This window comes from Lupinus angustifolius, chromosome LG11 (genome assembly GCF_001865875.1).
Source record: "Lupinus angustifolius cultivar Tanjil chromosome LG11, LupAngTanjil_v1.0, whole genome shotgun sequence".
In the NCBI taxonomy this organism is placed as follows: Eukaryota; Viridiplantae; Streptophyta; class Magnoliopsida; order Fabales; family Fabaceae; genus Lupinus; species Lupinus angustifolius.
In genome coordinates this window covers 5430111-5447096 of record NC_032019.1, presented here as the reverse complement: position 1 = coordinate 5447096, position 16986 = coordinate 5430111, and the positions used below count along the sequence as shown (strand labels likewise).

General features: G+C 34.1%; 3 protein-coding genes across 3 annotated transcripts; all 3 read right to left on the bottom strand.

Annotated features, from left to right (window-relative positions):
• Positions 142-3039, bottom strand: LOC109360906 (putative RING-H2 finger protein ATL21A). The gene is made up of 2 exons (XM_019606118.1): positions 2301-3039; positions 142-890 (listed from the first exon to the last, which is right to left on the bottom strand). The coding sequence occupies exons 1-2, from the start codon at positions 2947-2949 to the stop codon at positions 445-447; spliced, it is 1095 nt and encodes a 364-aa protein (XP_019461663.1). The 5' UTR covers positions 2950-3039; the 3' UTR covers positions 142-444.
• LOC109360101 (probable F-box protein At3g61730) lies at positions 3084-7407 on the bottom strand. Its single transcript, XM_019604837.1, has 8 exons — positions 7243-7407; positions 5948-6147; positions 5652-5696; positions 4612-4776; positions 4469-4516; positions 4159-4329; positions 3655-3762; positions 3084-3419 (listed from the first exon to the last, which is right to left on the bottom strand). The coding sequence occupies exons 1-8, from the start codon at positions 7377-7379 to the stop codon at positions 3337-3339; spliced, it is 957 nt and encodes a 318-aa protein (XP_019460382.1). The 5' UTR covers positions 7380-7407; the 3' UTR covers positions 3084-3336.
• Positions 8692-16667, bottom strand: LOC109361084 (histone-lysine N-methyltransferase ATX3-like). The gene is made up of 23 exons (XM_019606402.1): positions 15396-16667; positions 15243-15298; positions 14958-15156; positions 14447-14554; positions 14281-14349; positions 14105-14173; positions 13917-14008; positions 13724-13816; positions 13138-13273; positions 12808-12883; positions 12623-12722; positions 12377-12501; positions 11818-11963; positions 11334-11438; positions 11074-11138; positions 10781-10994; positions 10388-10471; positions 10175-10228; positions 9960-10049; positions 9772-9858; positions 9529-9603; positions 9123-9223; positions 8692-8998 (listed from the first exon to the last, which is right to left on the bottom strand). Exons 1-23 carry the CDS (start codon positions 16212-16214, stop codon positions 8908-8910), a joined length of 3054 nt encoding a protein of 1017 aa, XP_019461947.1. The 5' UTR covers positions 16215-16667; the 3' UTR covers positions 8692-8907.

Genomic DNA, 16986 nt, shown 5'->3' with positions numbered 1-16986 from the left:
ACGAGGACTTCTCTCAGAGTTGTTGCTTTTACACTTCCTTGTAAGGGTAAAAGTGTCATTGCATTTGTATCTAAAGGATAAAAGCATTGTAATGTTAATTTTTTTTTTTTTACTTTTGAAGTCGGATCTTCACCCTTTTGACTCAGGGTTCATGCTGTACCTTAATGCATTCCCGATATAAAAACTTTTCAATTTGGAAATGCATAGATGCAGAAAGTCTACAATGATCTAGCTTAAATCAACAATGCATTTGTCTAAAGAATGGTTGCACATAAATACTGTTAATATTCTATGTGAAAACTAATTGACAATAAGAGAAGTAACATAACAGATATTTAAACCATTTATGAAACAATGAGGTAAGCAATATGAGACTTGTTTCCTAACATATACTTTAATTCTATCACTATAAAAAAGATAGTAATAAGCATTTCCCTTCATGAATCAAGGGTCACTGGTTATAACATGAACAATAGAAGGAGAGGGAGGGTTGCGGCAAACTGGGCATGTAGTGTTCATGTGAAGCCACTTATCAATGCATTCAACATGAAAACAATGTTTACATTCAGGAATGCATCTGATTATATCTTTGCTATTATACTCTGACAAGCATATCCAGCATGATACATCATTCGGCCCCGGCACTCGTCGACTCTCCCCAAGTACTAGCTTCTCATAAGATTCAATGATAGATTCATCCAGACCCGTAGAACCAGCATTAGCAGCATGATGTGGTACTATTGCAGCTTGTGCAGAACTCTGTAATGCAGCATTGGCTATTCTGTCCTTGTAGCTCATGCAGCATACTATCACAATAACACATAATGCAGCTGGTCCTACTATGGTTAATGTGATGGTTCTCAATGTTACTAGTACACGTTGTGATTTGCCTGAAAATTGAAGCAAATATATAAGATTATATCTTATCAGAGTCCTTTATTTTATTATTAGTATGGTTATGGCAGGGTGATAAATGGGACTACAAACAAAAGACCTTGTTTATTAAGAAAACTTCATCAATAGAAGCAAAGCAAGATAGTTGAGAGGTGCTACTATATTTACTATGATTCAGCCAGATAAGCAACCTAAGATAATGGGGAAGCAATATTGACTAAAATTAAGGTTTAGTTTAATTGTATTAATACCTCTTTTGTTTCAAATTTTAGATAAATCTCATCTGAGTTTTATGTTATTATTAACTCACTTATTCTGAGACGTAATATTGAAATTACATTGATCTCTTTAAAAGGAAAATAAAAGTAACTTTTAAAACTAGAACATTTTTTTGTGTGCAATCAAGTCATATTAGTGATTAGTGTAAACTCACTTTAAAGGTAATGACTATAGATAAAGATCACCTGTTCCCAACGGTTTCATTCTAAAAAAATTTTTTAAAACAAAAAATAATATTTAGAACATGTGATTTCTATCGGATTACTACTTAGCTACAACGTTATTCCTGCTTTGGATAATAGACGAGGAGTTGGGTGTTTTAACAATAATCAGATTTTGGTATTCAAAATTAGGGAAAACATTTCTGTTAAAGTGAAAAAGACGGTTTTCTGAATCATAGGCCAATTTGGAAACCATTTACAGGTTGTTGTTTTTAACTATTTATCAAAACGGTGTGGATTCTGCAGCTGCGCACCCACCCCAACTTTTTAATTGTTTTGTGCCACATGAGTGCATGCCACAGGCATTGGCCAACATTGCACATTTGAAACTAAGGCGTATTAAACTTTGATTATTAAAGTTAATCAAATTCTCAACTTATTTTACATAATCAAAGGGGGCATAGAATCGGGAAAACCAATCAATATCTGCTATAATATTATAAGTGGGGATAAATAGGATTGGACTTTTGGCTTTGTGATGGCACGTATCTTGCATTGTTTTTTCATTACTTTAATGACAACATGCAAATCAAATGCTTTAGTCAATAGGTATAAACAAGAAATATTCCCATGGTTATTATAAGTCATAACCGAGGTAAACCCATTGAACTACAATTTTATACTAGTAATTCCTTGCAACTAAGAATGTGGCCACTTATGATGGATAGGTCCAAGTAAGGAAATCCCCAAGATAGTTTATCATTCTTGTTTCTTTTAGTCCTTTAAACATGTTAAGTTGTCTAGTTTTTAATACAGTAATTGAAATAAGAGAATAAAGTATCTAATTAATTTCACCCGACCACTAAAATTATGACATATATTTTATTTAATTATTTTCTACAAAAATATTTTTAAAATTAAACAAAAGTATACTTATCATAATATACTTTATTGAAACATCTTTACCTGTTCGGTGGTTAGGGAAACAAAGAACTTGACTGCTATTATTGCTCTCAAATCCACACATTAGCTCTTGAAACTCACAATTTGTGCAGTCAGGCTTATCCCATGTTAATGTGAGAGTTTCCTCAAGCAGTCCTGACCTTGCAACTGGAACTGAAAGACTTCTACTAACATAACAAGACTCGGGCAATGAATCGGCCAACTTCACTGAAGGAATAGCTGATATAAAATTTGTAGAATTGCTAAGGCACTCAATGGGAATGAACTGTGACCCTGCGTTTTGATATGGACAGCTTAAGAAGCTGTAGTTTCGATGAAAAATAGCAGTGAAGGGAGAACCTGAAAAATTGAGACTTAGAATACGTTTGGGAAGGCATTCATCAGGATCGATGACTTGTATTTGTTGTTCGAGATAGTTTATGTCATGTACATAGAATTCTCCCGAGTAAGGAAGTTTTAGAACTGTTTTGTTCTCATTGGTACAACTTAATTTGAAGCCCGGATAACCACAATAAGGATTTTGGTCACCTTCTAGTTGAAAAGGGAAACGAATAAGGATCCCATTGTCGCCACACACAGAGGATGGGTAATCATGTGAAGCATATATGACAGGAAAGATGAAGAAGGGAAAAATGATCTTAAAGGTGGCCATTACTTTTCAGACGTACAAATCCGTGGTACAGAGGAACTAGTTTATAAGAAGAAGAAAACATACCTTAAACGCCATCCAATTTTAAAAGCAATATGAAAGTCAAACTATATTATATATAGGAATAGTGTAATTGACTTATATAGATATATAACAGGCATGAGCGCATGACGTAATCTGAAGAAATTTACATGTACTTCTTGGATCTTTGTAATTTGGACGTATCTATACTAAATTCTAATCCTTCAATGCTTAAACCAAAGCTACACTTTCGGAAATTAATGAATGGGTGCGCAATAATTGTTTTTGGGTAGTCTTAATAAAAATATCAACAAAGCATCTTAAAGGCTAGAAAAAGTAGTCTCCTCTCGAAGATGGGTCAGAAATGAATCATAGGAGCTGCTGAGAGATTCTAATGGAAACAACCTGTCCATCAGTTCCTGCCCTCATAGCATGGTATTTTACATGAAGACCTGCTTGTAGATCCAAAAATAGAAAATCATGAAAAAAAGAACGTTGATTATTTAAAGAAATTAAGTTCAAATGAAACTGAACTACCAGTACTTTGGTATCCATGGAGGATGCAGAAATGAGATTAACTAAAGTAGCCAGTGAAACTGCCAGGGACAGTCTAAATAAGAAACTGCTGAGATTCATTCCATTGATTGATATAGGAACATGAAAGCTGTAAAGAAGGAAGCATTCTACCTTCATTTTCTTGTAAGTTAGTGTTCACAGCCACTGCATGGAAAGCAATCATGGCCTTGGGTTGCCAATCATTGTGTTTCCCAATCCATGACTTGTAATCAAACACCGCTGCCATTAGTTTGGAAATGGAAACAAATTGTATGTGTTAATGCCATTACTTACTCTCTTGTATACAGGAGTTGGCAATAAAAAAGGATCAGGCCGTAAGGGTATTAAGTGAGTTACTGAAGTACTTATTGCCATGATCCTCAGTCATTCTGAGGAACAGTACTCTTTTCAAAGTTTTTTGTGGATTATCTGTGAGTTCACTCTTAATTGAAACTATTTATGAAGCAAAGATTCAAAATATTTCTGGTTATCTGGCTCTATTGTGCTAATTAACAGAAGGTGAACTCTTTTTGCACTAAATTAGATGGGTAGTTTATTCTCAAGGAGACATTTGACAAGGTCACTGACTATTGGTAATAGAAGAAAGGAAGTTGGTTTAAAGTATCACGGGTATACCAGCTGTGGAAGAATCCTCCAGGTGTTTGGGGTCAAAAATGGCACCAGCAGCCCCATCTGCTCGTTTTTTGACATCATGAGATCCCACAAGCTCGTATTCCCAGCTCCCATTTTGATAGTCTTCACAAAGGAATAGCTCAATATGCCTTGCATCTAATGTCTGCATAGTTCCTATATAATAAGTAAGAGAAACCTGTTAAGTAAGTTTAATCTAGCCTCGCAGTAATGGAAAACCATTGTGTAGAACTTGGTAATCAGTGATATAATTTATGACATAATAGCAGAGCTTGTAGGATAATATTCAATTTACCATCGCACATGTTGAGGTCACAAACAGGGCATCGTACAAGCTGCAGGTCTGGAAATTTAACCATAATTAAAAACACAGAGATAATATGTTGACTTAATTCATTTCAAAGATAATCCTTGTGGTGAAAGTTAACTTGGGATTACCAGCAATCCAGATTCCAGGCTTAACATTTTCTAGCATGCAACAACCTTGAGACTGCAACATCTTTTCCATGGCTTCCTTTGTCCTTATCTTCCCAGGAAAGGCCAGTCTCTCTGCCAGGATGGCCTCTGAAGAATCAAAAGAAAAAGCGCCAATTCGCATCCAATCTGATAGGACATGTTAAAAATAGTTACAACATTAATAATTTTCCTACTCTGCGACGTTGTACTTGCGCATATTGCTGAAACACATTTTGAGTTTTTAGTTTTGCAATACACGTATAAATTTGAATATCCAGATAGTGTTGCTTAAATTTGAATGTCCGGAATTGATATTCAGACCAAACTTTTTGTATCAGTATCAGTGTGTCCAATTTATATTCATTCAAAATTTTCATAGCATAAAATACAGAAAACAGTCTTAAATTAATTTATTTTCTCAACTTCACCATCAACTTTTTCTCTTGTTTTAGTTCCTCGACTTTAGTTACTCCCACATTAGCCCTTGGTCTCTTTCAACATGTTCCAAAAAGGCTTTGTTTTGTTCACTCCTAACCTTTAACCTCATCCTCTTATACATAATCATATGAAAGGCCACCCCTGTCCCATTTCCCTTCAATTTCGCCACCATCACCACCTTTCTTTCATTCTCAAACCATCATCTGGCAAGCACGTAAGCCTCCAATATTAATAAATATAATATTATTAGAGAATTTCTTGTATGTGCAACCTAAAAATTTATTTCAAATTTCAAATATATTGTCAGTATCCCTACCAATACAGTAGGAAAAAAAGTATCTACAAGAAAATGTTGACAACAATATATTAATAATGTATTTTTCTTTGTTATTTTAAAAATGTATATATAAAAAAGTAAAAATAAGTAAGAGATGAAAGTAAATATATACTATATCAAATATAATATTCACTATTTGATTTAAAAATAATATAACTCATACAATAAATAAAAAAATTCCATCGAGTTCAAGCATCTAATTTACTGCTGTTTAGGAATGATGTATGTTACCAAAGAACCAACTCACCGATGTGTTTCTCCTGCTGGCGGAACATGTAGGAGTGGCTCCCATCTGAGGTTTCATTACAAAATCGAAGTAAATCAGACGGTGCCAATGCATGGTAGGTTTTGCCAATCTTAATTCTTATATACACACACGTAGTATAATTACCATAGGTAAATGTTGTATCATCCTAATAATCTTTGCAACTCGTTACATGTTATATTTATTCATACATTATTAATTAATCTTAACTTTTACGTAAGTTTTTTCATTTTCTAAATAAATAGAAAAACCTAGCTCTAAAATAGAATTATTATTACCGAAGGCTGAAGTGTAGAGCTTGCTCCACTTGAATGCCACGCAAGGTGAGGGTGGGACCTGAAGATCACGGAGGCACACGAATTTCCATATAGTGTCTTCCATGATAGCGCGGCGGAACCATCGGTTTGTGGCTGCCAGCATCACCAAAGATTTTCCATCCAGAAACTTAGCAATCTCTGTCCACATATCCTCTTCATACCTACAATTCACATTTCCACATTGTTCAGACAAAAAATTAAAATAAATAATTAAGTGACCAAAATATACAGACAAAACCTACTGAAAACGACGATTTGATTCTTTTCAACATTTGTAGCTATAAATGAAAAGGAAAATACAAAGATGCATATATTAATGTCTTCAACATTTAATAAAAGCTATAGGACGATTTGGACATTTTTAATCATTTCTATATAAAAACAGAGAAACAAAACTCGTCAGAACACTGAACACAGAACATAATTGGAAGAGTAATGAAAATGGGATGGGATCCCTTGTCCTCAATGATGTCTCATTCTCTATCTCGAACCAATCACATATTAATATATGGATAAAATAAAAAATTTAAAAGCAATAAAATAAAACATTCTGGTTGACATGGAATGGGACACCATGTGGGACAAGTGATCTTCATCCATGAAAATATTGTGTAGTTCAATTTGAAATGGCGGGAACCACAATGGACCTAAAGATGAAACAGAGACAGCTTTCTGATTTTCTCTTCCGTCAAAAAAATCTCTCAAAACATGATTGAGCGAACGAGCAATCCAAATTTTGAACTAGTTACCGAGAATCATATTCGAAGTTCATCGACAAGCAAAAATAGTCTAAGATCACATTCAAATGCATTTCTAAAATTCCGAAAACGGAGACCTCAAATTTTGAGCTACTTATCCAAAATTATGTTCGAAATTCATCGATAAGCAGAAACCATAGATGATCGTTGACGAACGCTGGAACGCATATTCAAAAATACAAAAACAGAGATATCAAACTAAACACATAGATGACACACATGATTTGGTAAGAGTCTCCAAACAAAGAGCAATTCAAGTTATTCCTTCTATAAACAAACAAATCAGAGAGAAATATCAAAATTAACTGAATCAAATAGAGAAAACTTCAAAAATCAGAAACAGCATCATATCAAAACGATAATTCAAACCGAGCTATGATCTGTAACTATAATTGTATACAAAGCACAGGACCGGATCAAATTTAAAAGCATCATTCATATATATAATGATCGAAGTTGTTGGAATCCTAATCGAGTTTGAAAGTTAAGAGAGAGAACCATGAGAAAGTGGAATGAGCAGAGAGGAAGGGAGGACGAGGAGAGTTGCAGGAGCAGATGGCCTTGCTCCGGCGGATTCTCTTTCCCGGAGGATTGTCTCCGGCGGAGGAAGTAGCTTTGTGAAGTGACTTCCCCATGCTGCCTCAGAAATTTGAATTCTGAAGCTGTGAAATGAACTACTATGAAACTCAACGTGAGTTCACCACTTTATATATGCGCGCCAAGAGCTTCCATTTCAAATAATCAACTAATCTAAATTAAAAACAACAATAAATCAAGTAGTTTATTATTAATGTTATCATTTATTATAAAATGAATTTGAGCTGGGTCTTGTTTCGGATTGACTTGTATGATAGCTTACCTAAACTAATTATATTTTAAATTAAACAGATTGGCTCACTAAACTTATTCCACTCTTTATGCAGATATTATTATATCTAAAAAAGAAAGCTTAGTATATAATTCTGATTAACACTTATGAAATGAATGCAAAATGATACAATAAATTTTTTAGCTATGAACTGTTCAATTTTTTACCTATAATACCTCAATCTTACTACTAAAAGTTGCGGTTCATTACATTTTCAAGCAAATATTAGTTAACTACAATAGATTTAAAAAAAATATATAGGCCAGAATCTAACATCTTGAGTAATCATCATATGAGATTTGATTATAACCGTATAAGTGAATATTGTATACAATATTATATAAAATTAGAATAGAGTTGTTGTATATAAATATGAGTACAATATTACTACCATATCAAATAGGTTCCAATAACAAAAATATCTTTACAACGGTTAATTATTTTCGTTAGTAAGTAATCTATATGTATCATTGTTAAATAGTCACGCTAAAGGTCCCCTCAATTATTAGAATATGAAGAAAATAAGATTTATAATTTTTAAATTTTTTATTAAAATAATTTAAAATCTGAACGATTAAAATTTTATTAATATCATGTTATGCTATTCCTATTGACCCTACGATTTGAATTCCTAAAAAACATCTTATAGTTTATTTGTATATAAATTAAGTACAATAAGATGAAGAGAAGAGGATTTTGACCAATGTTTTAAAATCCAAAATAATAAGAAATCAAATTTATTAGTTGCTTCAAATGTGATATATGAATCTAAGTTCTAAGATTTAAACCTGCAATACATGCAAACTCTAAATATTCTCTTCACAGCTTTGATTTGTTCATAAATAGTGCTACTAAACATGCGGTGCTATTACATTAATCTGCACCATCACAACAAATATTTTGTTAATTAAACTAATTAAACGGACTTAGCTCTTGTGATTTCCATCACCAATTCCTTCTTTTAAATGTTGGACCTTATCAAATACAACAAGGTCGGGGTCGTAAGAGTTTCCATGCAAAGCCTGAAACTAAATAATATTTGTGCTTCTATGCACTTTAAAGCAAATTGCATTCAAATGTAAACAATTTCAATATATTAAACCATGTCGCAAGTTACAAAAATGGCTCCATCTCATTACTAAGAAATTTGTATTTACTGTATAATAGCAAAATGATATACAAATTATGCCAAAATTTTAAAAACAATAAAAGAATATATGCTCAAATGAACAAATTTGATCTCTATGGTTAGGTTAATACAATTCATTATTGCTCTAGGAACAAAAAAATGTGACCTAGTTCATAAACTTTTTACAATTAGGAGCATTGCAAAGGCAGGGGACCTTCAATTCATCACGCTCATCTGGATCAAACAAATAATCATACCTGTTGCAACATCAGAGAAAAATAAGTTATTAATCGAGACTAATCAAAAATTTCATGCCTAAGCAAAATACAACCACCATATCACTGAGCATACGTTAAAAAATATAAACATAACACAACATACGTGAGTTCTTCCCCAGCAGAAACATTAATCTTGGCAATCAGAACAATCCGGCTCTCCCGATCACCCAAAGTCACGATCCTAGCATAGCAGTTTGGCATGCACTGCAGCAAGATAGGCATAATATCAGTATTCTCTTTTGTAGTATTCACTTATTTAAAACTAGATAATGCAAGACCAAATCAATCATAGACTTTTCAAACTTATACAATATCAGTAACCACAACATCTAGCAGCCTACTGCAATCTAAATTTAGAATAAAAGTCAAAGTTGATAACAATATCCATCTCAATCCCTTCCACCATCCCCTTTTATGCGATAAAAAGTGTTAAGCAGCTTTGCGGCACGCCAAAAATAACAAAAACAAAGACAAGATTCATAAAGTTGCAGCAGAATCCTTTAACTTACAGAATGGTTTATCAAGCGTGCAATGTTGCCCTTGTGAGTTGCGTCGATTACCACTTCCTCGCTGATCTTGAACAACTGCATAATTTATTGTCTAGTGTTAAGATCAGGAGTAAATGGATTCTAATGTTAACACCGATCATGAACTTGTCTAAAACAGGTCCACTATAAAATGACCTGCACTATGTTAAGAAAAACAGTATAGAAAAGATGTCCAGAAAATGAAATCTTAAACAAGAGACTCACATAGCAATCTTTGCCTTCTAAACGGTATTTTGCTTCCCTCATATCAGCAACACTACGCCTAACCTGCTCACCACGATATTCAACAACCTGAAGATAAACATAACAAAATAATTGAGTGTCTTCAGAAGAAAATGCATAAGGTATTTATGGTACACTTCTGAGAGTCTCAAATGAACATAGAAAGTTACCATCTCTCCTTCTTGTATATCTCTTCGAGCAAAGAGACCCCATCCATGAATACCGGATTTTCCAAAGCAAATGATACGCTTTTCCTTCTTCTGAAAAATCAAAATATTAATTAAGTAAACTGGAAAAAATAAAAACAGATGTGATTTAAAGTTTCTTTAAAAACTAGCCTAATAAGAAATGAAGTAATTAACTGTAGCTAATGAAAAGATGTTACCTGTAAATGGTGAAGACGTTCTTTGAAAGTAAATACTTCTGAATCTTCATCCCTCTATCACAAAGCAAGGTTATAAGATATAAAATTAATTTTTATTTTCACATAGTAGAAATAACATCTTAGCAAGGCTTGGCTATGTATTTCAAAAGCAAGACGCATAACATATATCATGTTTACAACACTTGGGGGTTAGGACTTAGGAGTGAAGATTACCTTATAGTCGTTCAATTGAATTACAGCACTTAAAGAATGAAGACTGGGTCCCCTCAGCAAGTGAATTATTGGCACATTAGCCCTCTGCCAATATAGGAAAAATATATTTAAAGGGATCAAATGGATGATTAAATTTGACGGCGAACTTAAAAAGCCACCTACAGACGCTTTATGCCCAAAGTGGGATTGGCTATATATAAAACCAAGCCAGATAAGAACAAAATAGTGCAGAAGTTAATATGCTACTACTACAACAACAACAACTAAACCTTTATCCCACTAGATAGGGTCAACTACATGGATCAAACGATGTCATAATGCTCTATCATAAATCATGTTCATTGACAAAAGTTAATATACTACTATGGCCATAATAATGTTTAAAATCATCACCTTATTAGGAGACCTTCGGTACACACGACATCGGGCAGTGGACAGTTCCTCAACCAATTCACTTTCAGAGATTGGAAATTCATTAAGGTCAGCATTCTTTGATGAAACCAGCCTTGATCCCCTTAAGCATCCCTTGTGATTTTGAAATGAAGTCCTGGGAGAGAAAACCCCCATGGGTGTATGCATAACCAGTACTGAATCTGGATTTGGGAGTCTAAAATGGAATTAGTATAAAAAACACATGACTTAAAAAATAGATAAAATAAATACAACTAAATCACCAGAGCTCAAACCTGTGAACTGCACAGTATATTAGCTTCTTTATTATTTGACTCCCATTCTTTTCCATTGAATGCAACTGTAAATTTTAAAGAATATTAACATATCTTCCTAGCCCTCGCAACTATCATAATTAAATCAAACTGCCACCATAGTTGTTTATACATGATTAAAGCATAAAGGATGCATCCACCCTCCAAAAGAAAGAGAAAAGGAAGAAATTATAACAGTTTTCACATAAACCTATTCCTATTAAAAGGAACATCAAACTTACTTCCATGCTATATCCTGCTCTTGCAGCACATATCACATGAAAATGAGTAGCACACTTGACACAACTTGCACAGGAACCATGGCTTTGTTTACAGATCACGCAAGTCTGCATTCACATGGACAATAAATAATTAGTCAGGTTAATGAGTATAGCCACACTAACATATCGAAAAATAGAAAAAAGAAGGAGCAAAGTGATGACATAAAAACATCATGATTGATGGTGGAAGATTATATACTGCATGTTTGATAATTAGTGAAGAATTACTTTTGAGCAGAAAGTATCTTGAAAGACTGAGTTTTATGTTCAGGAATAATCATACACAAATAATTGCATTTTGTATTGAGTTTAATATAGAAAGCCCCTAAATTATACCCCAAGTGCATCATGGTGCATTCTGGCTTTTCAGCCAAATATAAGTAGAATGACAAAGGACGCGTTCTGGGTGATATTATAACAGAAAGCAAATGACCCAGCATTTTACCTTGACAAAGGTATTTGGAGGAATTCTAAGGATTCCTAAGGCAGGTTCCATGGTCTCATGGTTTTGGAAAACAACCTCGGGTTTAAACCAAGCACAAGTAACATGAACCCATAGCATCTCAACATCAGTTGGCTTTAAAGCACCACCTGCAAAGCATTTTCCCCATTTAGTATTAAACAAATTAACACCAAAGACAGTACTGACCATGGATATAAATGCAAGGAGAGGGAAGAACAATGGCATGTGAAAACAGCAAATTCACAAAATTAAGACTTCTACATAGTTACAATTACATTTACTCGAGTTTTACGAGAGCATTATCATTCACTATGAAAAGGGGGGACTGATTGTATTAGAGATCGGTGATGAACAAAAGTATAGCAAACTTTTTGAATATTACAAAGATACTCAACTACTGATATGAATGAAAAGGCCTTCTTTCACAGCACAGAATTAGAGTGCTGGATCCACAGTTACTACTTCAATAAATAACTTAACAGCCAAGGACATAAAAATAAGAACAGAGTTTAGACTGCCCAAAAATACAATTGTGACATGCCTTTAACTGGGCAGAGGCAACACTCTCTTTCAACATCAGGAGTTTCACATACTCTACAAACCCAAGAAGCAAAACCCTGAACATTCTTTGCCCCATAGCATTCTTGGTGGACTGCTATTTGGCACCTGAACAATAAAGAAGTGAACAGATATTAATTGACAATTCTACAATTAAAGCAATGTATATTTGAAAAAACTGTAAAAATCCACAATAACTAAATGAAGATCATGAACGAAAATGAAAAACCTGTTACAGATAATCATTTTGTTGTCTTCCCAATCTTCAACCCATCTGCAAATGGCACATCTTTCTGTTGTCCATTTTGCATGAACTGGCTCATACTTCTCTGTGACAAATAAGGTACAAAAAGCAATTAAAAAACTCCTCTTTTCAAGATATATTTAATTAAACGCATGTCTGTGAACATTTACCTTGCAAAAAGGCAAGCACCTGCTGCTGATCTAGCTGCAAGGGGGGAACTCCATCTTGTGAAATGTGTTCTGTGATCTGAAGTATTATATATTAAGTCAAAAAATTGTGATAGAAGCAAAACAAATTATTTTTTTAAAAAAGAAAGGCACAATAATATAAACTACACACGTGGGAGACGTTCGGAAATAAAGATGATGTAGGCAATACTCAATAAATCCAGTGATAGAACTCATACTTCAAAAACCATTAATTCAAAAACAAACAACACAAACCCAACAGAAAGGTTTGGCATGCCTCTAATATAGCAATTAGCAAGAATGGATACAAACCCATTTTTCAAGTGGTAGCATTGTGCTTTTTAATTTCACACTATTCTTCCATTTTTTGGCTCTGCAACCTGTATGCTTTTCCCATTCGCTCAGTGTCTGCTTCCGTGAACCACAAGAGCCACAGTTGCACATAACCCTGCAAGAAAATGCAAATCACAAGCAGTTCAATGAAACCTTCTAGAATCCAACATAATTTGCATTCAATTAAGGTTTTCTCAGAAGTCAGAAAAGGAACCGTTTTTTCTGCTATTGATTTTTCAACCTATTCAGATTGATAAACAAATCTAGATTGAATGTAGTTTCCTTTCAAAGATAGTATTGGATAAATGACAGTATTTTGTCAACTAAAAAAAGCATAAATACAAAATATATGCATTAATTATCGGAAAAAGGATCATGCACAAATAATCTTGGTAAATTCAAATGTGGCAAAAGATAACAATGGAGAGAGAGCATATCCAGAATTGTGAATTTAAGACAAGAGAGAATAAAAAAAATCTTTGTACGAAAGGTAGGAAGTAAAGACATTTAATCAGATTATAAATATCATAATATGAAGAATAAAAAAAAAGTGTTTAAGGCTTACAAATGAAGTTTTGGGATGTAAGTTCCTTCCATGCCATTGCACACCACCATTACCTTCTCAGGTATCACAGATTTTTGACAACTCTTTATTGATCTGTCTCAAAATATGTCAGATTACAGGAATCAAATACTCAGAAAAATGATGATTACCACTAATTAGAAGGAAAAAGAAAGCAACCAAAATTACTACTTACTTGATTTCTGACTTATATGTCTGCGGTACCGGTGATTCATGTTTGATTTTTCCCTTGCAATCTGGGCAATAGTAATCTGTATTTTCCAAATCCTGCAAGCAAACCCCAGTCATTTATCTTCAGTCACTGTGAACTAGGGAAAAAGAGACGAGCATGGTGACATTGACATATTAATCACGATATGGCACCTTGAAAAGTTTGCTGGAAATTTTTGCACATTCAGCATGCACCCAGACGTTACAACCATCACAGCATACCTGGTTCGAAGAGTCCATCACCAAAAGGTATAAAATTATTGAGTTGACAGAAACAGACACAAATTAAATTAAAGAACAAAGACCTGATTGACAAAACAGAATCTCACCCAATTCCCACCATCTGAATGGTGCCATATCCTTTTGCAAATGCCACAATATTGTTTTGATTTTCGTAACTGTGGAACAGAAAAATATATTTTGAAAATCAAATTCTGCTATAAAATTATTTAGTGAAACTTTTGAAAGCATTCTAAGTGAGCCATTCTGCATAACCTTTGCACAATGTTTGCAATAAAATTGAGGTTCACAACTTGAATCCTTAAGCTTCTTCATTGTTTTGCATGGTGACATCAAACCACAGCCAGCACAAGATCTTGCACCCTGCATAATATATGCACTTGAATGAAGTTATACAAATAACCATACTCTATACAAGAGAGATAGCCATATCTATACAGTCAACTACTATCAAACTAAGATTTTCAGAGTAACTATCCCTACAGAACAAAGCAACAAACTAACTATCAAGATGACAGCTTAAGGCTCATGTTCAGCAATTCACCATATTATTCTCATCTCTTGTGCACTAGTTAGTTTTCCTTTGTTAGCACTCCTAGTTTTGTTTTATAGTTGCGATCTTTAACTAAAGAGTACTTATCATAGGCACTCGTATAACTAAACAACTAAACATGACTAAAAGCTTCTCTTCTAAAAAAGGACTCTTATACATGCTCTCCTGTAGTCATGATGGGCATAAAGCACTAAGTGAAAAAACTAATCTCACCTGACCCTGGTAGTAACATTCATGATCAAAATATGAACCCGTGGCCTGTTTAAGTCCACCTGAATGAACTTTTACATTAGTTACTTCCTCTACTCCCAATTGTGAGTCCAGAAGGCCATCTTGTGCCAACATTGCCTCCTCCAATGCCATTCGAAAATCACTTGGTTTACTCTTGTACAACTGGGTCTGCCCCTGAAATCTGAATGAAGATAAATTTGTAATAAGTAAATGTCCAACATTCTTATAGAAATAACTTCAGCCAACATCATTCAAGTGACTACAAACCTGTCCATGAATTTCAAGAATGGGAACATCATTCCCTGCTTTACCCACGCATAATCCTGCCCATCATCATCGTTAACTCAGATCTCAACACCAAAACCCATAATTAATAACTAAAATTTACTGACCCTATATAAAATTAGAGGAGAAGTTTACCCTTCGCTTTCCATTTTTCGAATAACCGAAAAACATGACACAAAGTGCACCAGGAACACAACAGCTGAGCACGGATTTGGGAGCCTGTGAGAGAGGATCAATCACTACAGCAGGCCAGGCCGGATATCTCTTCCCACATTTCGCCCAAATCACATCACCTAATGCAAAATCCTCTGGTTTGTAAATCTCTTTCCCCTTTCCAACTTTCACATTAGGGGCTTGATCAACAGCCTCAAAACTAAGTACAGATGTATTACTCTTTTTACCGATACTAGACGAATCAGCATGCTCCCTTTCATCATCTATTTCCATTCTAACCTTCACTCCAGAACAACATTGATAATTTTTCAAACCATAGTTATCCCAGTCACTAATACTCACCCTATCTTCCGCTAAACTCTTGTTATTACCATCTTCATAGCTGTAATCTCTGTCCTCCATTTGATTTCCTTGATCCTTCCACGTATCAAGAACCGAGTCACTGAACCTTGACGGCAGCGTCTGAACACGGCCACGCGAAGACCGCAGCAATGGAGGTCGAGTAGCTGTTTTATCATGGAACTGCTTCAAAATTGAGTTTGAATTGGACTGAACCTCAGCACCACTACCACTACCATCCCAATAGGACCCTTCACTGCACCAAGAGCCAGAACTGCTACTGAAATCCTCAGAATCACATGGCTTAACTAAAGAGTAAAACCCATTCCCCTTACGCTTCTTCTGAATCGCTGAAGATTCACGCCCTTCACAGTTCGCCCCCTCCAGATCACAACGTTTCAATTTTGGCATTTCAATTGTCCTTGTCCGATTAAATATCATGTTGTAACCATCCCAATACTACGATTATTCCTCAAAGGAATCACCTTAAAACCCTAATTTCAAATCGGAGCCCATACGAATTGAATAATTAACGACCGAACCTTCAAGGTATTTGCTATATTCTACCACAACGTTTGAACCCCGCACTGTTTTGCGAACCAAGAAATCAAAACGAACCACGTTGAATTTCGAAACAAAAACCCAAAATCGAACAATGATGGAAGTAACGGTTGAAAATTAAAGAAATTTAGTGATTTTTCTCTTTTGCCAATGTAGGGGGAAAATTAAGAAGAAGGAAAAGAATCAAACAGAGATTGAAAATATGATTTCGATCTCCGGAACGATGAACAAGAAAAGGAAGACGAAAAAACGGAGTGAGAATTTTTATGAGAAAGGAGCAATTTGAATTGGGCTATAAGAAAACAAAAAAAAAGGAAAAGCCTTTTATATGTGTCTGTGATAGCACAAAATATTATAGATGTGTTTGGAACTTAGTTGATTTTTTTAATATAGAAAATAATTAATAAAAAATAAATGATTGCTTTTTTAATACGCTTTTTAATGAAAAAAATCTAAAACCCGTGTTCAGTTATATTTTATTTTTTTAGAAAAAGTTGAATTCGTTTTTATAATAATTTAATATAATAGAAGCTTTAATTTATTTATGTGTGACGTATGAACAGTTTCAGTTTGATGACGCAAAAATAGTTCTATTTATTTATTTGTAACGGGCTTCTTTGTGGTTATTTATTTATTATAAAAAAAAGTTCCA

Coding starts and splice junctions, on each gene's coding strand:
- LOC109360906 (XM_019606118.1), bottom strand. CDS start 2,949: ATGGCCACCTTTAAGATCATTTTTCCCTTCTTCATCTTTCCTGTCATA. Junction 891..2,300: donor TTTCCCTAACCACCGAACAG/GTAAAGATGTTT, acceptor TTCAATTTTCAG/GCAAATCACAACGTGTACTA.
- LOC109360101 (XM_019604837.1), bottom strand. CDS start 7,379: ATGGGGAAGTCACTTCACAAAGCTACTTCCTCCGCCGGAGACAATCCT. Junction 4,777..5,651: donor CCAGCAGGAGAAACACATCG/GTGAGTTGGTTC, acceptor ATGTCCTATCAG/ATTGGATGCGAATTGGCGCT. Junction 4,330..4,468: donor TGACCTCAACATGTGCGATG/GTAAATTGAATA, acceptor CTTATTATATAG/GAACTATGCAGACATTAGAT.
- LOC109361084 (XM_019606402.1), bottom strand. CDS start 16,214: ATGATATTTAATCGGACAAGGACAATTGAAATGCCAAAATTGAAACGT. Junction 14,174..14,280: donor ATTCAGATGGTGGGAATTGG/GTGAGATTCTGT, acceptor TCTTCGAACCAG/GTATGCTGTGATGGTTGTAA. Junction 9,224..9,528: donor CACGCTTGATAAACCATTCT/GTAAGTTAAAGG, acceptor ATCTTGCTGCAG/TGCATGCCAAACTGCTATGC.